Genomic DNA, 18,624 nt, shown 5'->3' with positions numbered 1-18,624 from the left:
GCTCTGATTCTACTATTCCAAAAACAGGCGTGGCCAGGTGTGGTGGCTCACACCTGTAATCCCAGCACTTTGGGAGGCCGAGGTCAGAGGATTGCTTGAGCCCAGGGGCTCAAGACCAGCCTGGGCAACATGGTGAAATCCTGTCTCTACAAAAAATACAAAAATTAGCTGAGCGCAGTGGTGTGCACCTGCAGTCCCAGCTACGAGGGAGGCTGAGGTGAGAGGATCGCTTGAGCTGGAGAGGTTAAGGCTGCAGTGAACTGTGATCAAGCCACTACACTCCAGCCTGGGTGACAGAACAAGACTCTGTCTCAAAACAAAAGGAAAGAAAGAAAAGAAAAGAAAAAAAAGGAAAAAGGCGTGGCAGGAAAGAAGAAACCAAAGTGTCCACCTACTACGTGTCAGGCACCACAATAAGTGCCTTATGTACATGATCTCACCTGATGCTCACACAGCCTGGTGAGGTGGGAGCTGTTATCCACACTTTACAGACGGGGAATTTGGCCCAAAGGAATGAGTGGTTTGCAGGAGGTCTCACAACTGGTAAGTGGTGGAGCTGTTGTTGGAACCTAGATCTTTTTCACACCCTGCAAGTTCATGCTCAGTAGGCGGTCTTCACCAGGGTGTTGACGTAATAGACTCCAGGCACAGACCATGACTAGAAGAGAGACCATTGGAAGGAATGGAAGCAAATGCCGGTTCTGCTCCCTTCCCCGGGTAAGGTCCCTGACGCTGGACCTGGGCAGGACCAGGTGACCAAGACAGAGGCCACAGTGGGGATGAGGGCCGCACAGGTCAATCTCATCCAGCCTCCCACCTCCATTCAGACACTGCCGTTTAAAGAGATGGCTGCTTATGCCCAGCTCCTAAGATCCCGAGCTCCTCATAAGCCATGGCTTTTTTCTTCTCTTCTCTCCCCTGCAGCCCCAATACAGGACTAGGCCCCAAGTATGCCGCTGCCTCTTACATACTGGTTGACCCTTTGGAATTGCTGCAGAGGGAGGAAGAGAAACTTCAGGCCATCCAACAAATACATAATGAGCGCTGTTCTGGGGACTGCCAGACATGGCAGCCTGAGACCCCGGCCCTTATCCTCAAGGCCACGCTGGTCTCCAGGCATGACAATTAAAGAGGCTCCACCGCACAAGGCAGCTGCCTCATGAGTTTTGAGCCCGGCACTCAAGGGCTCAGAGGAGCCAGAGGTGGCAGAGCCTCCAGGCGAGACATACGGGTGGGCTTCCTATAGCAGGTGATACTGGACCTTCAGAAAGAGCAGTTCCCAGGCTGAGTAGGAAGCCTTGGGTTTTCCTTTAACTCTGAGTGCAGGAGAGCAGAGGCAGGACGCAGGGGCTGTTAGCCCAGCGGAGCAGACAAAGCAATTGAAAGTCATCAGCCTGTGTTCCCGCACGCACCACCGGCCACTCACTAAACTGCTTTTCGCCCAGACCCAGCTCCGCTGTGGGTCAAGATGCTGCCGATGAGATAACAAGGGGACAAGATGTGGGAATGATGAGATTTGGCAGCAGGCAGGAGGGGCGATGCTGCAGGTGGAGCAGGGTGCGTGAAGCGGGGTAGCCTTCCAGCCTGGAAGAAGAAAGAGATAGGGGGATGAGCCTAAGCTCCCCTGCCCCACATGGCTCAAAGAGAGAGAGCTGCCCCCGCTCACACACACATCGGACCTTCTACCCCCTGCTGCAGCCCCTCCCAGTCCACTTCCCTCTCCCTCTCCCACTCCCTTTGACCAGCTGGAAAACAGCAGAAGCCCTTTGCTTGACTCTGCGGTGCCCTCTAGCTGCCACTCAGCCTTTTGCCTTGTTTTTTACACCAAACTCTGGGCAGCAGCACCTGAGCACCTGCACTCACTGTCCCCACATCCCTGCCCCACCGTCCCTCAGTATCTTAAAGTCTGACTCTGGGGACATCTGAAGACGCAGTCAGTGGCCTTTGCCAGACCTTCCTCTTCCTGAGCTCTCTGCTGTATCTGACCCTGCTGATCGTCTCTTTCTCAGGACTGCCTCCTTTCCTGACTCTGGGCACCCGGCACTAGCCTGGTCTCCCATCTACCTCTCTGGCCATTGCCTCTCTGTCTCCTTCACTGCCTTCTAGATATTCCTGCTTATACTCGTCCAATTATACATCTGCCATAAAGGCCAGCCTCGCCTGGTGCTCTTTTCCCCAGTGTCTGACAAACGTCGCCGGCCCATTGTGCTGACAGCTCTTGTCTCTAGCCTTACCTTCCCCCACCAGTCCCCGTGGTAGGCCACCTCCCCAGCTACCTGGAAGACATCACAACATGGGCATTCTGCTGCCGTGTAAAACTCTACCATGGAGGAATTTATTTAGAACTTTCCAGAATGTGTAAGGACTCCCTCGTGTGTGTGTGTGATGGAGTCTCACTTTGTCACCCAGGCTGGAGTGAACAATGGCATGATCTTGGCTCACTGCAACCTCTGCCTCCCGGGTTAAAACAATTCTCCTGCCTCAGCCTCCCGAGTGCTTGGATTATAGGCACCTGCCACCACACCTGGCTAATGTTTGTATTTGTAGTAGAGATGGGGTTTCACTGTGTTGGCCACACTGTTCTTGAACTCCTGACCTCAAGTAATGCGTCCACCTCGGCCTCCCAATGTGCTGGGATTACAGGTATGAGCCACTGTGCCCAGCCCTAGGACTCCCTCTTGGGGAAGAAGTCACTTTGTTGACACTGCACTCTATGAAGGATGATGATCTCTTATTTGCCTCATCCTGTTTCCTTGCCCCATAGCACAGGCCCGGGCACAGAATGTGCACAAATGTGTGGAAAGCGAATGCTTGCAGGTAGAAAAAGAGAAATGTAAATCTAAGTCCAAGCTGGTCACTTGCTGGCCATGTGACCTTAGGCAAGTTATTGAACATCTCTGAGCCTGCTTCCTCACACAAAAGATGGGATATCTTCTTATAAGGTGGTTGCAACGAATAGGTGATGTGATTGTGCAAACAGCTTAGCTCAGTGCCTGGTACATGGTGTTTGATAAGTAGTGGCTACTACTTTTTAATAAATAGGAGAATGAAGACTGCAATCCCCACCCCCACCCCCCACCCCCGCCCAGCAGCCTTTCACACATGATTCATTCCTCCCAGCCTCTCTCTTGCAAATCTGAAAAGGTCTTGATTCCTGGAGCTCCTAGAGGAGGTGGTTGCCCCCAGGAAAACCAACAGGGCCAGTAATGACCTGCTTTTTTCTTTTGTGATCACTTTGAATCACTAGTTCCCAGAATCCTTACAGTGGTAAAAGTGCAACCCCCACCGCACCTCCAAAACCCCTCCCCTACCAGATACACCCCCACCCCGGAACTCAGGACAGCACCTGTCCGCCCGGGGAAAGCAGCTGCCCTTCTGCTCAGCAGTGGGGCTGAACAGATGAAAGGCATCCCTGGTGAGCGCCCCCAGCCCCCCAGCCCCCCATGGGACTTGGATAAAGAATGTCTGGGAGACCAGAAGGCCGACACGGAGGTATTAGTTTCCAGGAGAGCAGAGAAACTTGCATGTGTGGCTGCCAAGCCCACAGCGCCTGTGGAGGGGAGGATGTGGAAGTGTGGGAAGAAGGGAGGGCAGTGAGGCAGGGAAGTGGAGTTCTCTGCACCCACCATCCTGAATGAGCAGGGAGCAGAGGCCAGAGCTCTGGGTTCAGGGCCCTGTGGGCCTGAGGGTTTTGTTCTCGGCCTCAGGCCAGGGCAGCCTATAAACACTAGCCCTCTGTGGTGAGGTTGTCCTGGTAAAAGTGTGGGGTTGGCTCAGTGTCACTGCGGGGAAAACAGCTGTAGCCACAGGCTGCTGGGGCGGTGGGAGAGACCACGGTGGTACCATCTTGGTAAAGCACAGGCAGCCAACATTTGTTCGGAGCTTCCTATGTCCCCAGCACTGTATTAACTTATTTAATCCTTAAAGTGACAGCCTGGGGTGGGTTCTATTATTACCCCCATTTTACAGACCAAGAAACTGAGGCCCACATATAAGTCACTTGATCAAGGTCACACAGCCATTGAGTAGCAGAACCATGATTTGAACCCATGCAGTCTGTCTCCAAAGGGTGTAATCTTAATCATTTCTGTTTTCCAAATTGCTTCTCTTCAGGGGCCTTAGCTCAGCAAGTACTTACACTTTCAATTGTGTGGTTATATCATGAATGTCTGTCTTCACAGACGATTCATATGAGACTGAAGGCATGAACTTTGCCTGCTTTTCTTTCCTGATTCTCCAACACCTTGCACACAGTAGGTGCTCAATATGAACTTGAAGGAATGCGTGAATAAAAAAATCAATGAATCTTTGAATGAGACACGCCCTCGGCCTTTCTAGCTTAGGGCGCAGGGCTCATCTCCTGCCCCTGCTCAAGCCTAGCAGCATCCCAGCAAGCGCCAGCGTTGCTATGGTGACAGTAAGAACATCTTACCAAGCATCTCACTGAGTCAGTCCTCACTCAGGTGGCCTTGTCGGCTCCCTAGGTGTGGCTCTTTCTGGGTGTTGATCCGGGGAGTTAGTCACCGGTGCTTGGCAGGAGGTGGGAAGGTGTACTCCATGCAAACAGATGTGTGAAAAAGAAGTGTGTGTGTGTGTGTGTGTGTGTGTGTGTGTGTCTTGAGTTTGGTTGAATGTGGACCGTGTGGGGGGTACTTGCCTGCAGGTTTGTTGGAGAAGGTTGCCTAGGTTGGGGCATGGGGTGTCTTATGTGCTGGAGACAGATGCTGGGTTTGGGGTGGACAGTGTGGACATGAACGGGGCGTAAAAGCTGAGTGAAGAAATGCAAGTGAGTGTTCCAGGGTTGAAACCCCTATTTTTCAAACCAAAAGCGAAAGCACATCATTCAACAAGGGGCTTCAGGTTTGTGAATGATTTATAAGAAAAATCTCACAAAGATAAAAATTGAATCACATTTAGTTAAACATTTGATAGCTTCCTTTATTGAAAAAAGGATATTTATATGAAAATCTGGAATGCCGGGATGCTGTCTGTGGGGGCTGGGGAGGGGACCCCTGCCTGTGAGCATATTGGGGCAGGGGTGGGAGGCTGGAGGCTCTGAGGTCTTGCCTCAGGGCAGCCCTTCAGCTCAACCTTAGGGGCTCAGAGGACCTCAGCCCCTACACGGCCCTGCACGGCCTCTGCTTCACCCAACCACAGCACTGATCACCCTGTACTGTGATTACCTGGTTGAGCACTGTGGCCCCGATTAAAATGTATCACCAGTATATATATACATATTTATATGTATATATATAACATATAATATATGTTTTTTGAGACAGAGTCTTGCTCTGTCACCCAGGCTGGAGTGCAGTGGCGTGATCTTGGCTCACTGCAACCTCTGCCTCCCAGCTTCAAGCGATTCTTATGCCTCAGCCTCCTGAGTAGCTGGAATTACAGACATGCGCCACCACACCCAGCTAATTTTTTGTATTTTTAGTAGAGATGTTGGCCAGGCTGGTCTTGAACTCCCGACCTCAAGTGATCTGCCTGCCTCCACCTCCCAAAGTGCTGGGATTACAGGCGTGAGCCACCGTGCCCTGCCTGTATGCTCATTAGAGAAGCACAATAACTGTTTGTTGAATGAATGAACAGATGAAAGCACACATATCGTTTCTCTAGCAGCAAAATTCTCAGCTAAAGGAACTCCCTTCTATCACACATTTGTATGCCTCTTTGCAATCCTGTCCCCACAACTCCCCACTATGCAAACACAGCCATACAAAACCCAGCAGGAAGGCACCTAGGTCTCTCTATGGCTGGGAAAGGAAGCCTTAGGCAAGGGGATAGCTACAGTGACACCCTCTCCTGGGCTGGCCCCATGTTAGAGATTCTGAAGCCATAGACTGATAGACTGAGTTCTAAACAGGCCCCACTCTCTGCATCTTCTCCCTGGCCTTGCCAAGCCCATGCAGTGGGCTGGGAGGACAGGTGAGAGCGGCCACTAGCCACCAACCTGGGTAGAAGTAAGCTGCCGTGCTGACTAGCACAGGCAGGTGACTCAGCATGGGTTCACTGAGAATAGGTTCTGTCCCGAAGTCTAAAGTTAGAAGAGGAAATTGCCCCGACCCTTGACTTTTTCCCTAGTTAATCCAAGAGATGCTATGAGCCTCTGGTACATGCAGATCCCTTTAGAGATGGGGAAGGGGAAGACCTGGGAGCTACAGCTGCTTCCACGGTGATTCTGGTGTTCACCTACAGGTGTTGAAGGCTTGGGTATTAATTCTTGGGTATTAATGGAATCAGTGCCCATCCATCCTCTTCCCCAGTCCTGCTCGTTCTCCAGGAACCACCTCAAATGATAACAATGACAACACTTATTTTGTGCCAGGAATGGTCCCAAAGCAATATATCTATACTTTCACACTTATTTAATCCTCATAACCCTATGAGGCAGATGCCATTATTATCTGTATTTCACAAGTGAGGAAACCAGGGCACAGAGGGGTTAGGTAAGTTGCCCGAGGTCACACAGCCAGTCAGTGTTCCAGGGAATTAATGACATCTCCTCTATGGAGCTTTCCTTCTTTGAGATTTCCCATCTGTAAACAGCCTCTCCCTGCTGTGAACTCAGAGATGCTGATTCTGGTGAGTACCAGAGATCACTTACTAGGCTGCAAGTGCTTTGGCGTCAGAATTCCTGGCACGCTGATATCTGCATGCCCAACAGCGCCCAGCTCAGGGCCTGCTATAGGAAAGCCTACCCCAGAGACTGCTGGGTGGGTGAATGAATGGGAGTGAGTGAGTATGTGAATGAGCCAACAAACAGGTTCATGAAGAGAGAGCCGAATGGAATTGGGATTTTCCCAGGTGAATTCACAGGCTGGTGGGAAGGGCATATGGGCAAGGCAGCAGCCCATGCAGGACTAGCCCAGGTGGGGAACATGCCTGCCACTGTGTGCCCAGCATTGGCCAGGTACCTTAAGGGACAGTCATGAAAGGTCCTCATCTTCAGAGGGCCGGGAAAGGAGATCCAATTAACACCCAAGAAGCAACTGGGGAACAGTTAGTTACAAAACAGTGACTACTGCCTGTGGGGACTGGAAGGGGCCAGTTAGAGAAGTCAGGACTGCCTTTCTGGAGGAGGAGAAGAAGAGGCTGGCACTGAGCTAGGCAGAGGGTGAGGACAAGAGAGAAAGACAGACGCTAAAAGATGAGGAGGCAGGAAAGAGCATAGTGATCTGGAGAAACCCAAGGATGCCAGTGTGAGTTTCTGTGGAGAGGAAGCAGAAATTGAAGCTGGCAGAGGGAGAGGCGTGGGTTTACAGAGACATAGGTTTGAGGCAAGTGTGGCTCATAGATAATTTTTGCCAGGACTTTAAATACATATCTTAAATTTTAATAAGTACTTAACATAGTACTTATTTTTTAATTATGTCTTTAATTTACATTTGTTGTAAAAGGAAACTTTACATCACTGTCATAAATTGAAAATGAATAGAATAGAATAGGATAGAATAGAATAGAATAGAATAGAATAGAATAGAATAGAATAGAATAGAATAGAATAGAACCAGACCATAAGAATAAGCACAAGAGAAACAAAACCAGGTTACTGCATCCTGGCTGGTGTCCACTCCCTCTGGAAGGCTCTGAGCCTGAAGCCTGCTCTCTCTTTGTTAAAAAAGAAATCAAGCGAGTCTAGGGAAGTGTTAAAGCATAGTAGCACCAAACCAAGACTTTGTCCATAGCTGGGTCAGCGAGACCAGAAGGAGATGGGAAAGGCCACGCTGTTCTCCTTCTGGGACCTGGTGCTGTCTGCCGGCTGCTCCATGGACTCCAGGGCTCTTTCTGTTACTCTTGAACCAGCATTCATTTCAGTAACTGATGAGTCTTTAATGCCCAGAGAGGAGCCCTGGCCCCAGCTCCATGCCCCCCTGTGCCCGGTCACACCTGAATGCTTCTCTCTCTTGCAGGGAATACCAACAGCATCTTTGCCCTGGACTACATCAGCGGAGCACTGACCTTGAATGGCCTGCTGGACCGGGAGAACCCCCTGTACAGCCATGGCTTCATCCTGACTGTGAAGGTGAGAACTACATGGGCACCTCCACCGCAGGTAGAGGGGATGCCCCCGCTCAGATGCCAGCCTCCAGCGGTGTCCAAGGGCTCCTGCCCCGGTGGTGGCTCCAGAAGCACATCGCTTCCGTGCTCTCACCCTGCACTGCCTCCCGGGGCTGTGCCCAGGGCCCCATTAGGAAGGCACCCAAATTATGAAGTTGTAGGTGTGCTGGGCGTGCCACATCCATTATCAACAACCACATGGGATGGAACTTGTATGCCCTCTCAGTGGGAGGCACACAGTAGGTGCTCATCCTGTGGTCCTTCCTTACTGTTGTCCCAGGATTCCAAGTTCTCTGTTGCAGCCACCTAGAATTCTGGAACTTGCCCCGTTTCTGGGGTTCTGTCCCACTTCCAAGTGCCACGGCTTCCTGGGTTAAGAAACAGCAATGCAGCAGGGAGGAAAGGAGGTGCTGGGGTCCCCACCCCAGAGTGTGAGGCAGAGCTACAGTCCCACACCCCCTGCAGCCGCCTGCCACTCACGATCGGTTTTAATTCAAATCAGTGACTTGCAGAGCCATTCCCTGAGAAACCCATTTGGGGGTATGGATCCTGTCTGAGCCACAGGGGCTCTTCCCAGCCCAGGCCATCAGCCATCAATTGAGAGAAATGGGCGGCCCAAAGACTGAGGCCAGGGGCTCTGGGAAGGAGGCCCTTCCATTTCCATGGGGAGGACGGTGCAGCCCAGCCTGGCCCTTAATTGCTGTCCTTGACCTTGAGAGGCCCTGCTGTTCAGGTGTGGGTTAGCCATGGGAGGGTGTGCTCACACCACCGTCCTTCCCTCCTGTCCGCTCTCCTCCCATGGAGGTGAGGTGGTCAGGTCCACCAGAGAGAGCTGCCCCCTGGTCCCAGCACCCCACTGTGGGACTTGAACTCTTTCTGTCTTTATATAAAATGTGGGGGTGTGTTCTCACACTTAGCTGTGAACCCGAATCCCCTGGGAAGCTATTGAAAGGTATCTGTTCCTGTGTCTCTTACCCGGAGAGATTCAGATTCAGGTTGAAGTCAGAACTGGGAACGGGCACTTCTGGGCCCATGGCTCTGGCCCACAGACTGGACACCCAGTTATCTGAATCAGTCCATCTATGCTGACGCTGACCCCCAGTGCCGAGCACAGGGTTCAGGACATAGCAGATGCTCAGTTGTCTTGATTAACCACCAGCACAAACATTCTTGGCCTCAGTTTCACCATCTGCCAAAGAGGATGAAGACTTCCCCCTTGTCCCTCAATGAACCCCCAGATCTGTCTTGTCCTCACCCCATCTCATCCATCTGCTATCCGTCTTAGGCTCCTACTACCTGAGCTAGAAATCGACTCTGGCTGTGAATCCTTGTACAAGTTACTTAATCTCTCTGAGCCTCAGTTTCCTTATCACTAAAATGGGGATGCTAACGATAAAATCTTCCTCCTGGAGTTGGGGTGAGGATTAGATGGGATCATTCACATTGAAGCACAGTGGCTGGTGCTGAGAAAGTCCTTGGTAAGCAAGAGCTGTTGCTGTGATTAGCTGCCTTCACCCCGGGGTGACCGGTCTCTGTCCGCAGGGCACGGAGCTGAACGATGACCGCACCCCATCTGACGCTACAGTCACCACGACCTTCAATATCCTGGTTATTGACATCAATGACAACGCCCCGGAGTTCAACAGCTCCGAGTACAGCGTGGCCATCACTGAGCTGGCACAGGTCGGCTTTGCCCTTCCACTCTTCATCCAGGTGGTGGACAAGGATGAGGTGAGTCCCTGGACACATGGCCCATGCAAACCCACCACCCATCTGGGCCCACCACCCATCCGGACCACCCCCCTGCCTGGGCTGTCCAGGTCCTCAGCTATAAAATAGAAACAAACATTGCAGCACCCCACTCCTGGTAGGTTCTGAGGATAAATAAGGCTGAAAAAAAAAAAAAATCACTAGTCTCTACTTTTGGATTACCCCCTACACCCTGCAAAAAACATGTGAGCACATGTTTCCATATGTGTGGTTATTATTTAGAAGTTACGTACATGATCATCATACTAATCTAGTAGAGACATTGTAAAGCATGCACAAAAATGCAATTTTAAAAGGTAGAAATAAGGCCAGGTGCAGTGGCTCACGCCTGTAATCCCAACACTTTGGGAGGCCGGCAGATCACAAAGTCAGAAGTTCGAGACCAGCCTGGCCAACGTGGCGAAACCCCGTCTCTACTAAAAATACAAAAATTAGCCGGGCGTGGTGGCAGGCACCTGTAATCCCAGCTATGTGAGAGGCTGAGGCAGGAGAATCGCTTGAACCTGGGAGGTGGAGTTTGCGGTGAGCTGAGATAGCACCGTTGTATTCCAGCCTGGGCAACAAGAGCAAGACTCCATCTCAAAAAAAAAAAAAAGTAGAAATAAACCATATGTGTATTTTCACACACCCTGATGGATCATCTGCTGCCCTCTCTGGGATGCCTGTACTCATTTTTGCTCCTGTTCAAATAATGACCTTAGCAGAAAGTCTAATTCCTATTTTTGATGTAATAATGACCCCAACTTTTCCATGTGAAGAGTGAAAGGACCTAAGTGCTTTGGAGGGGATGCCACGCCATAAGAAGACCCCTGCATCACCAGGGGTCCGCCCTGGCTGGAACCAGTCTTAAAAGGAAGTAAGGGAGAGCTGCAGAGGACAAGGAAGGAGGCTCAGGTTGGGGGCAGCCCCCTGCACTGCTCCTGCCACACCCTGCATCACAGGGGCAAGGGTGGGGAGGAGCAGGGCGGCCAGGCCTCTATGAGTTGGGGCCAGGTCTCCATCCCTTCAGGACCCTCTCAGCCTGCCTCCTCCCCTGCCCTCACCTCTCCTTGTGCCCCATCTCCCTGCCTGTCAGCAGCTGCCATGCTAATAGGACTTCTATTTATTACTGCTGGTCCTCCTGGCCCACTCTGCTCAGGAATTCCATTAGGTTTTCCAGCCTGAGGTGCTTCTCTTCAATTACTCCTTGCGTGGGTCTGCCGTGGTGGCTTTGCTCCAGGCTGGTCTTCCTCCACCACCCTCGGAGGAGCCGTCTCTACTCTGGCTGCTTAGCAAGCGGCCCTCCCTGTTGACCCAGGAGCCCCTCTGCCCACGTCTCTTGCCCACTTCCGTCAGCTCCTCTCAACCAGACACGGTTCCCCCAAGGACTCAGGGCACGTGGGCAAGTCAGTCCCACCATGTGCATGTGTGTGTGCTCAGGTGTGTGTGCACATGTGTGTGTGTGTGTGTACATGTGTGTCTCCACCTCCTGCTAAGGCATTCCATACCTATCTGTCTGAGGTAACTAAAGTATGTATTGATCACCTACTGTTTACAAGGAGCTATATTTAGCCTCTTGGGGAGCCAAGTATAACCCATGGTCCTTGTCCCAAGGAGTCAACAGTGTGTTGATACAAATACAGTATGTAGATTTTAAAATATATTTTAAAGCCAGGCACAGTGGCTCACACCTGTATTCCCAGCACTTTGGGAGGCCGAGGCAGGTGGATCGCTTGAGACGAGGAGTTCAAGACCAGCCTGGGCAACGTGGTGAAACCCCACCTCACTAAAAATACAAAAATTAGCCAGGCATGATAGTGTGCTCCTGTAATCCCAGGTACTCAGGAGGCTGAGGCATGAGAATTGCTTGAACCTGGGAGGCAGAGGTTGCAATGAGTAGAGATCGCGCCACTGCACTCCATCCTAGGTGACCCTGTCTCAAAAAAAACCCAAAAAACATATTTTTTAATGTAGCAGTTTTAAAAGGTGGAAAAAACAGGTATTAAAACAAGTTCTAATATGTTCTCACACCCTAATGGATCACTTTGTATTCCCCTTTAGGGCAGGCACCTCCTTTTGGAGATGACTGTATGAATGAGATGCTCAGAAGAAAGTCCCATCTGTGGTTTCAGGAGAACCATAATGCCCAAGAGAAGAGAAATATGGATACCAGCGTGGGGTCCAGGTCCAGTGACCACAGGCAGGGAGGAGTCAGCTGGAGAAGGGGCAGTAGGGGCTGGGAGGATCAGGAGAGGCTCTATGGTGAGAAGGGCCTAGGGCTGCTCCCAGGGACACACAGGAAGGTCGGCTGGCCAGAGCAGGCCATAATCCAGGCAAGCAAGGATATGTGCAGTGGGGAGGCAGGCCAGGACCCCAGCCAAGGAATTGAGGCTTGATCTTGGAGGCAACCCAGCAAGGGAAGGCAGCTTGTGTGGGGGCGGCACAAGCTCTGGAGTCAGATAGGGCCTGTGTTTCAGCCTGGCCTTGCCATGTACTAGCTGTGTGACCTCAGGTAAAGTAATGAGCCTCACTTTGTCCATTTGTTTAAAAAGGAATAGAAAAGAAAGAGAATGTATCCATCAGCTTATATTGCAGTAACGAGTTAGCCCCACATAAAGGTTGATTTCTCATGCGGATGAGAGGCCAGCACAGGTGGGCAGGGAAAGCCCACCCCATGTAGTCGCTGACGGGCACAATCTGCAGGTCCCTCGGTCCCTGCAGCATGGAAAAGGCAGCTGGAGACCTAAGCACCAGCTCTTCTGTGCTTCATCCCAGAAGTGGCTCTGCGACTTCTACCCAATGACTATTGGCCAGAACTAGTTATGTGCCTCCACCTCGCCACCAGCAGGCCAGGAAGCATGGGGAAGGTGCCAAGTAGTTGTCTCTGCCACAGAGGAGGAGGCATGTACAGGGCGCGGCACAGCACCTGTCTCACAAACATTAGCCGCTGTCATCATTGAGGAGCTGTAGCTCCTGACCAGGACTGGGTCCAGCGAGCACTGCCAGCTATAAGGCTGGAACCCCCCAGGCCTTCTCACCCCAGCTGGTTGAGGGCAATGTAACCCTGACACCTCCGGTTTTGTCTCAGGCTCCCTTTGCTAGAAGCGCTTTCTGAAATGTCTGCAGGAATGCTCAGGGGTATCTGGGTCCAACCCGCCTCTAGTGACTGCCCCCCACCCAGGCTCAGCCATTGGCATACCCACTGCGGTCAGGGCACCCAATGCCACCAGGGACCATTCCCTGCTCTCCATGGCTGTTTTCCCAAGGGAGCTGGTCAGTGTCTCTGTAAATGCAAGCCTGGCCTCCTCTTCTCCAGGGCACAGTGAGTTGCAGAGACAGAGCCAATGAGGAGAGGCAGCCCAGGAGCCCAGGCCACCCAACCCTGAGGTCACCTTGGCCATCTTCCAGCCTCCGGGTGGGGTGGCCCCCAAACCATCCCGCATGTGGCACCGGGCCCATTCCTCAATAAGAGGGAGAGATGAGTTGCTTTCGGCCCCTGCCCTGCTCCCGTGTGTCTCACGTCCTTCTCTGGAGGAATCCAGAGCTGGCCGGGTGAATGCTGCGGAGGACCAGTCTCAGGTATAGGGAGGCCTCACCATGACGGAGGATCAGGCCCAGGCACCTCATGGAGCATGTAGCCACATTGTCAACAGGAGCAAAAGAAGAACTGCAAAAGCAGTTGAACATTGCCTGAGTGTCCAGAATCAGAAAAATCAGGGAACCACAAAGAGAAATCAGGCAACTGTTAGAGAAAAGATTTTTAGAAAAGTGTTGTTTCTTGCCAGTCCATTTCTGAGGAAAAAATACATCTGTTGGGATTTGTGTCTGGGTTGAAGGTGACTCTGGATTTGCTTGGCGTGGCAGGAAAACGTGTTCATTGAGCAAATTCTCTGGAGGGAAGGGAGCCGGCAGAGCAGTCACAACCCTCTGTCCCAGGCTCTGTGGAGCCAAGTGACTCTCGCACTGCCCGTGATTAGGGTGAGGATCCCATTAAATCTAACTCCTGATTGCACTAAATGGTGCACGGGGGCAGGGCATGCCTGGTTTGACTCACCAGTGTAATCCAGGCCCCCATGCTCTGCCTGGAATGTGGGGGGCACTCCAGAAATGAGCAGTGGTTGAGTTGATGCACGGTTAAATGCCCAAGTATCAGGGAGATGGCCCAGAGCTTTTTCCAAACCGGGTCTGGCTGAGTTTGTGTAGCGAGGATGACCTCAGAAATCCACTGCGGGGCAGTGGAGGGAGCTGATGCAAAACAGAAAGGGAAGGAGGAAGCAGTGTAACTTCTCCAGAGGAACTTTGTGGCAGTCGCTCCTAATGAGGACGCTAATCGAATTCACTGTTGCTACCAGATCGAAGATTCTGCTCAGTCTCTCACTGAATCTCAGGCTCTGCCAGACCATTCACAACAACAAAGGTGCTTGCAAGCAGTCCTTTCTGTCTCCCAAGGACTCCATTCACATTGTCAAGTCTCACTGAGTAATTTCTTCTCCTTTGCCTGGCTATAGAAAACCAGGGAAGGAAAGGACGGGGTGGGCTGAAACCAGCAACAACCCATTTGTACCTTGTGACAGTTGAGATGCAAATAGCTGGTTGTGATGCAAATCAGAAAAAAAAAAAAAAAAAAAAAAAAAATCTGAAAGGCAGAAGCACCAGAAGTCAGCCTTGGTGTGGGGAGCTCATCTCTGAGTTTCAAATTAGAGGTTGTGGCAGCCTCATTCCCCTGCACTCAGCGGCTGGGCGTTTTCTCATGTCTTCCTCGGTGTTCTGGGGAGCCACGGTGAATCGGCAACCCACTCACCCACCTGGAGTCCTACGATGTATATCCTTAAACCCCTGTGCCGCCCTTGCCCCCAACATATTCTTCGTATTTTCTCTCCTTGGGTCAACTTTTCCTCTCCTGGCCTTGCCTGCAGCCCTCCCCAGCCTCACCTCATTAACGTGCCTGGAAGCTGAGTCAGCCACTGGCAGTCCTGTTTTCCCTTCTGCACGGGGACAGTTTGTTGCGCGGGTTGCAATTTTCTGTTCAGTTGTTCTAAAAAACATTCCTCCACTTAGGCGCCAGTGGATTACCTCTGTGTGGCATCCCCCCCACCCCCAAGGGTCAGACTAGCAGAAGGGGGCAAGGGACGAGGCAGGGTGGCTCAGAGACCATCCACACCTCTGGTTGCCTTACGAATCCCAGCAAGGGGTATTGTTCTTAAACAGTTGTTTCATTATGCACGACCCCTCCCTGCTGACCCAGATAGCTAAAAACTGACAGTTCCTGTCATCCACTGTCAGGAGAAATACCATTTGCGGACATCCTGCCTTCCTTCTCCAGAGCTGGGAGCGTTTGATTCGCTTTCCTCTGCCTCACTCTTAACCCGCAGCTTCTCAGAACACATTTGCTGCTATCCTTGAGAATATATTGTGCAGAGGAGAGGGATTGGGGTAGGGATTGGAACACCACTCTCTTACCCACCCCAGAGAGGCCTCGGCTGCCAGATTCTGCCTGCTTCTGGGAATTGGAATATTTCAGAAAGGCCTTCGGGCCTCATTAATTTGTGGAACCCCTGACCTTCCTGAGGGACTATGCTGAAACTTACGCAGGTGGGGGGTTAGTTATTGATTCAAGCAACAAGTGTTATGTGCACCAACTATGTGCCTGCCACTGTGCTAGGTCCTGGGGGGATTGAGCTGAAGACGTAGCCCCTGCCCTCCCAAAGCTTATATTTCTTTTCAGTGGGGAGATGGAATTGCAGTAGAAGTGGGTGTTCAGAACTCTATAAACAGGGTGAGTGAGTGATGGGACGGGATAGGGCGATTTCTGACTCTGGTCCCAGAAGGCCTTCAGAAAGGTGCTGTTGGAGCTGAGGTTAAGTGGCATGGAGGGTGCAGCCATGCAGAGCTGTGGAGGCAGAACATTCCGGCAGCAGACGTTCCCCTACAAGGGCAGAGATCCCCAAAAGGTAAATGGCCTGGCATTTTCAAGGAGCAGGAAAGAGGCTCTTGTGGATGTCCAGGACAGAGCTCAAGAGGATGGGGGTGTCAGGAGGCCAGGCTGCAGCCTCATCAGGGTCAGGCAGGGCCTTGTCAGGCACAGGAAGGCATTTTTCTGTTACTGGGAGCCCCGGGAAGCCAGGGAGCTCATGTGGTCTGAGTCGCCTTTCTCAAGGAGCCCTCTGATGGCTGTGTTGAAATGTGCAGGGTGGAAGCAGTGAAATGGAGTGAAGTCTCCTACATGGGAGACGCTCCCCACTCCCGTGACCACGCATTCCAGTGTCTGACGGTTTAGCAGTTTAGCCATTTTCCTCTTAAGGTGTTTGCAGAAAGCCGGAGAACCCCCAGTTCCCTGATCATAGAACCCTAAAGGTCCAATAGGAACTGCTCTTTGGAACTCTTCCCAGGATGCTGAGTTGGCCCCTTCAACCTTTGTGACTGAGACTCTGTGATTTCAAATCAGCCCGGGATTCTGAACTCTGACCTCAGCCTTCCACTACCAGACCTACCCCGACTGCCATGAGAAGGTGGCAGAGAGCGCCCAAGCCAGGTTCTCAGCGAGTTCTTCTTCCGCACTCAGGTGCGATTCCAGGCAAGCCTCGTCCCCACACCGTGCCTCAGTGTCTGCCTCTGGAAAACCATGAATTGGGCCAGTCAGTCTTTAAGATTCTACAAATCCTAACGTTCTCTTCATCCAAGAGGACGTGGGTGGGAAGGGGAAGGTGCCGCCCAGGGCTTCCCCCTGTCCACTGACCCTGCCGCCGGCCCATCCTCCTCTCCCTGAGCCAGCTCCACGGACTTGGCTCCGGCAAACCCAGCTCCCACTTCAAGCAGAGGGACTTGGGCGCCTCTCTGGGCCTCCTCTCTGTCCCCAAGCCCGGCCTGCCACGTATTTGTGTATTTGATACCCCCTGCAGCATCCCTTTTCAGGGAAGGAAGAGAGAGGCAGTTGGAGTGGTTAGAAATAAAATGAACCAGCCAGACAGCCTGGGTGCCACTCGGCTTTCCTACTTTTGATCTGTGTGACCTTAGGGGCTTATTTATCCTTTGATGCCATTTTCTTATCTGTAAAGTAGAGACAATAGCCACTGTACCTCACACAGTGGCTATCAGGATTAAATGGGTTCATATCTGTATTTAGAACAGTGCCTAACCCATAAAAAGTACTCTTGAAGTGGGGTATGGTGGCACACACCTGTAGTCCCAGCTACTTGGGAGGCTGAGGCAGGAGGATTGCTTCAGCCCAGAAGGTTGAGGCTGTAATGAGCTATGATTGCACCACTGCATTCTAGCCTGAGTGACACAGAGAGAACCTGTCTCCAAAAGAAAAGAAAAAGCATACTTTAGACATTAGCTATAATAATAATAATTAGTATTATTATCCCCTGTCCTTTCCATAGAGGAAGAAGTCAAGGCTCAGAGGACTTAAGCGGCTTGCGCAAGGTCACGCAGCTAACTGGTCTCAGAACTTGGTCTTGAACTCTAAGCCTTGCGCTTCTTGCATGTGCTGCAGGGCTCCCCATTTGCAAACCTGGCTTCCTGTTCTCTCTCATCTCAGTTTTCCAAACTCTGATAATTTTTACTTCCCAGTGTCCACTGAGGAAATGAGCTTAAGCGACAGCATTAGACAAGAGTGGGCACATCGGACTACAGCCGTCCAATATGGGGAAAACGACTCTGCGTGGGGCCTTAAAGAAGTGAGAGCCCCCCATGAACGTGGGTAGAAAGCCAGCTTCTGCTGGCATGAGACGCACCCCAGCTGGGGGTCGCTTGGGACCCAAGGGTTGAGAATTCAGTCACAGGGCTCAAATCCACTGGGCGACCTCCTGAAGGTTTGGTCCCACTGAGCACAGGGGCCTGCACTGCAGAGAGAACGGGGACACATCTGGCAGGAACTGATTCCCGTTTCAGGCAGGAGATGACACGGTTCATTTGTTTGAGGGGCATAGAAAAAAAAAACAGAAAGAATTACCCACCTCCCCATGGAGAAAACATCACCAAATAAATTTTAAAAAACACACACACACACAAATGACAAGGAGAAAAGGCCATATTCCTGAATGCTGGGGAGGGGGTGTGGGGGGTGGGGGTGAGAAGGGGAGACTGTTCTGGTTCTCCTGCTCATCTCAGTCTTTATTTTTATCCGTCGCCCTCATTTTCCATTCCACATGTGTTCCAGGCCTGTCAGGCAGCAGCAGCCCACAACCTTGTATTTATTTAAATTTATTTTCACATTTGGTCCTGTTAGGCAGTTTGTCTGGGCTGCAGTGCCTCCCGGCCCTCCCCACGCAGCTCTGCAAAGGTCGCGTTCCTGGCTGCAGGCTTCTCCTGTGGGCCTCTTCGGCTTCCTTTCAGTCCAGGAGTTCTCAGCCCACCTAGGGAAGGGGGACCACAGACCACCTGAGGCATCCATGATCCTGGGTAGAGAAAAATCTGCATCTTTCTTTTCACCAGCTTCTAAGTGAATCGCAGCATTCCTTTAATTACAAATACAGAAAAAAACCACAGTGGTATTAGCTTTACCTGTGGCTTTGACCCCGAGAGACATCTCAGATATTTTCATATCACATTACATGTGTCACAGAAATCTCAAATACTGTTTACGCTCATCACTGCTCTGAAATTACAGCATGTATGAGACCGGCTGCTAAGTCTCCTTGTTTAATGCATCCTGAAGCACATACAGGATTATAACAACCTTTGAAAATACTTTGATAACTGTATTTCAAAATAATTAGTTGACTTTGTGGTCCCTTGTATTTTAGTTTGTGGAAAATAAAAATTCTGAGAAGGGGTTCCTGGGCTTCGCCAGACTCTCAGAAGGGTCAG

The 18,624-nt window shown here is 51.4% G+C and overlaps 1 protein-coding gene across 6 annotated transcripts in view; it reads left to right on the top strand.

The window, feature by feature from the left end:
- The window catches only part of CDH23 (cadherin related 23), a 419,472-nt gene that overhangs the window by 212,266 nt on the left and 188,582 nt on the right, over positions 1-18,624 (top strand). For 4 of the 6 annotated variants that reach the window (XM_025397731.1, XM_025397735.1, XM_025397732.1 and 1 more), the window contains 2 exons: positions 7,917-8,029; positions 9,607-9,795. In XM_025397731.1, coding sequence (XP_025253516.1) covers positions 7,917-8,029; positions 9,607-9,795 — 302 coding nt within the window. Of the gene's footprint in view, positions 1-7,916; positions 8,030-9,606; positions 9,796-17,261; positions 17,268-18,624 lie in introns of all 6 variants that reach the window. The other 2 variants (XM_025397736.1, XM_025397733.1) reach the window with 1 other exon arrangement.

This window comes from Theropithecus gelada, chromosome 9 (genome assembly GCF_003255815.1).
Source record: "Theropithecus gelada isolate Dixy chromosome 9, Tgel_1.0, whole genome shotgun sequence".
In the NCBI taxonomy this organism is placed as follows: domain Eukaryota; kingdom Metazoa; phylum Chordata; class Mammalia; order Primates; family Cercopithecidae; genus Theropithecus; species Theropithecus gelada.
Note: the sequence above shows the minus strand (reverse complement) of the source record. Positions and strands in the feature narration are given on the sequence as shown.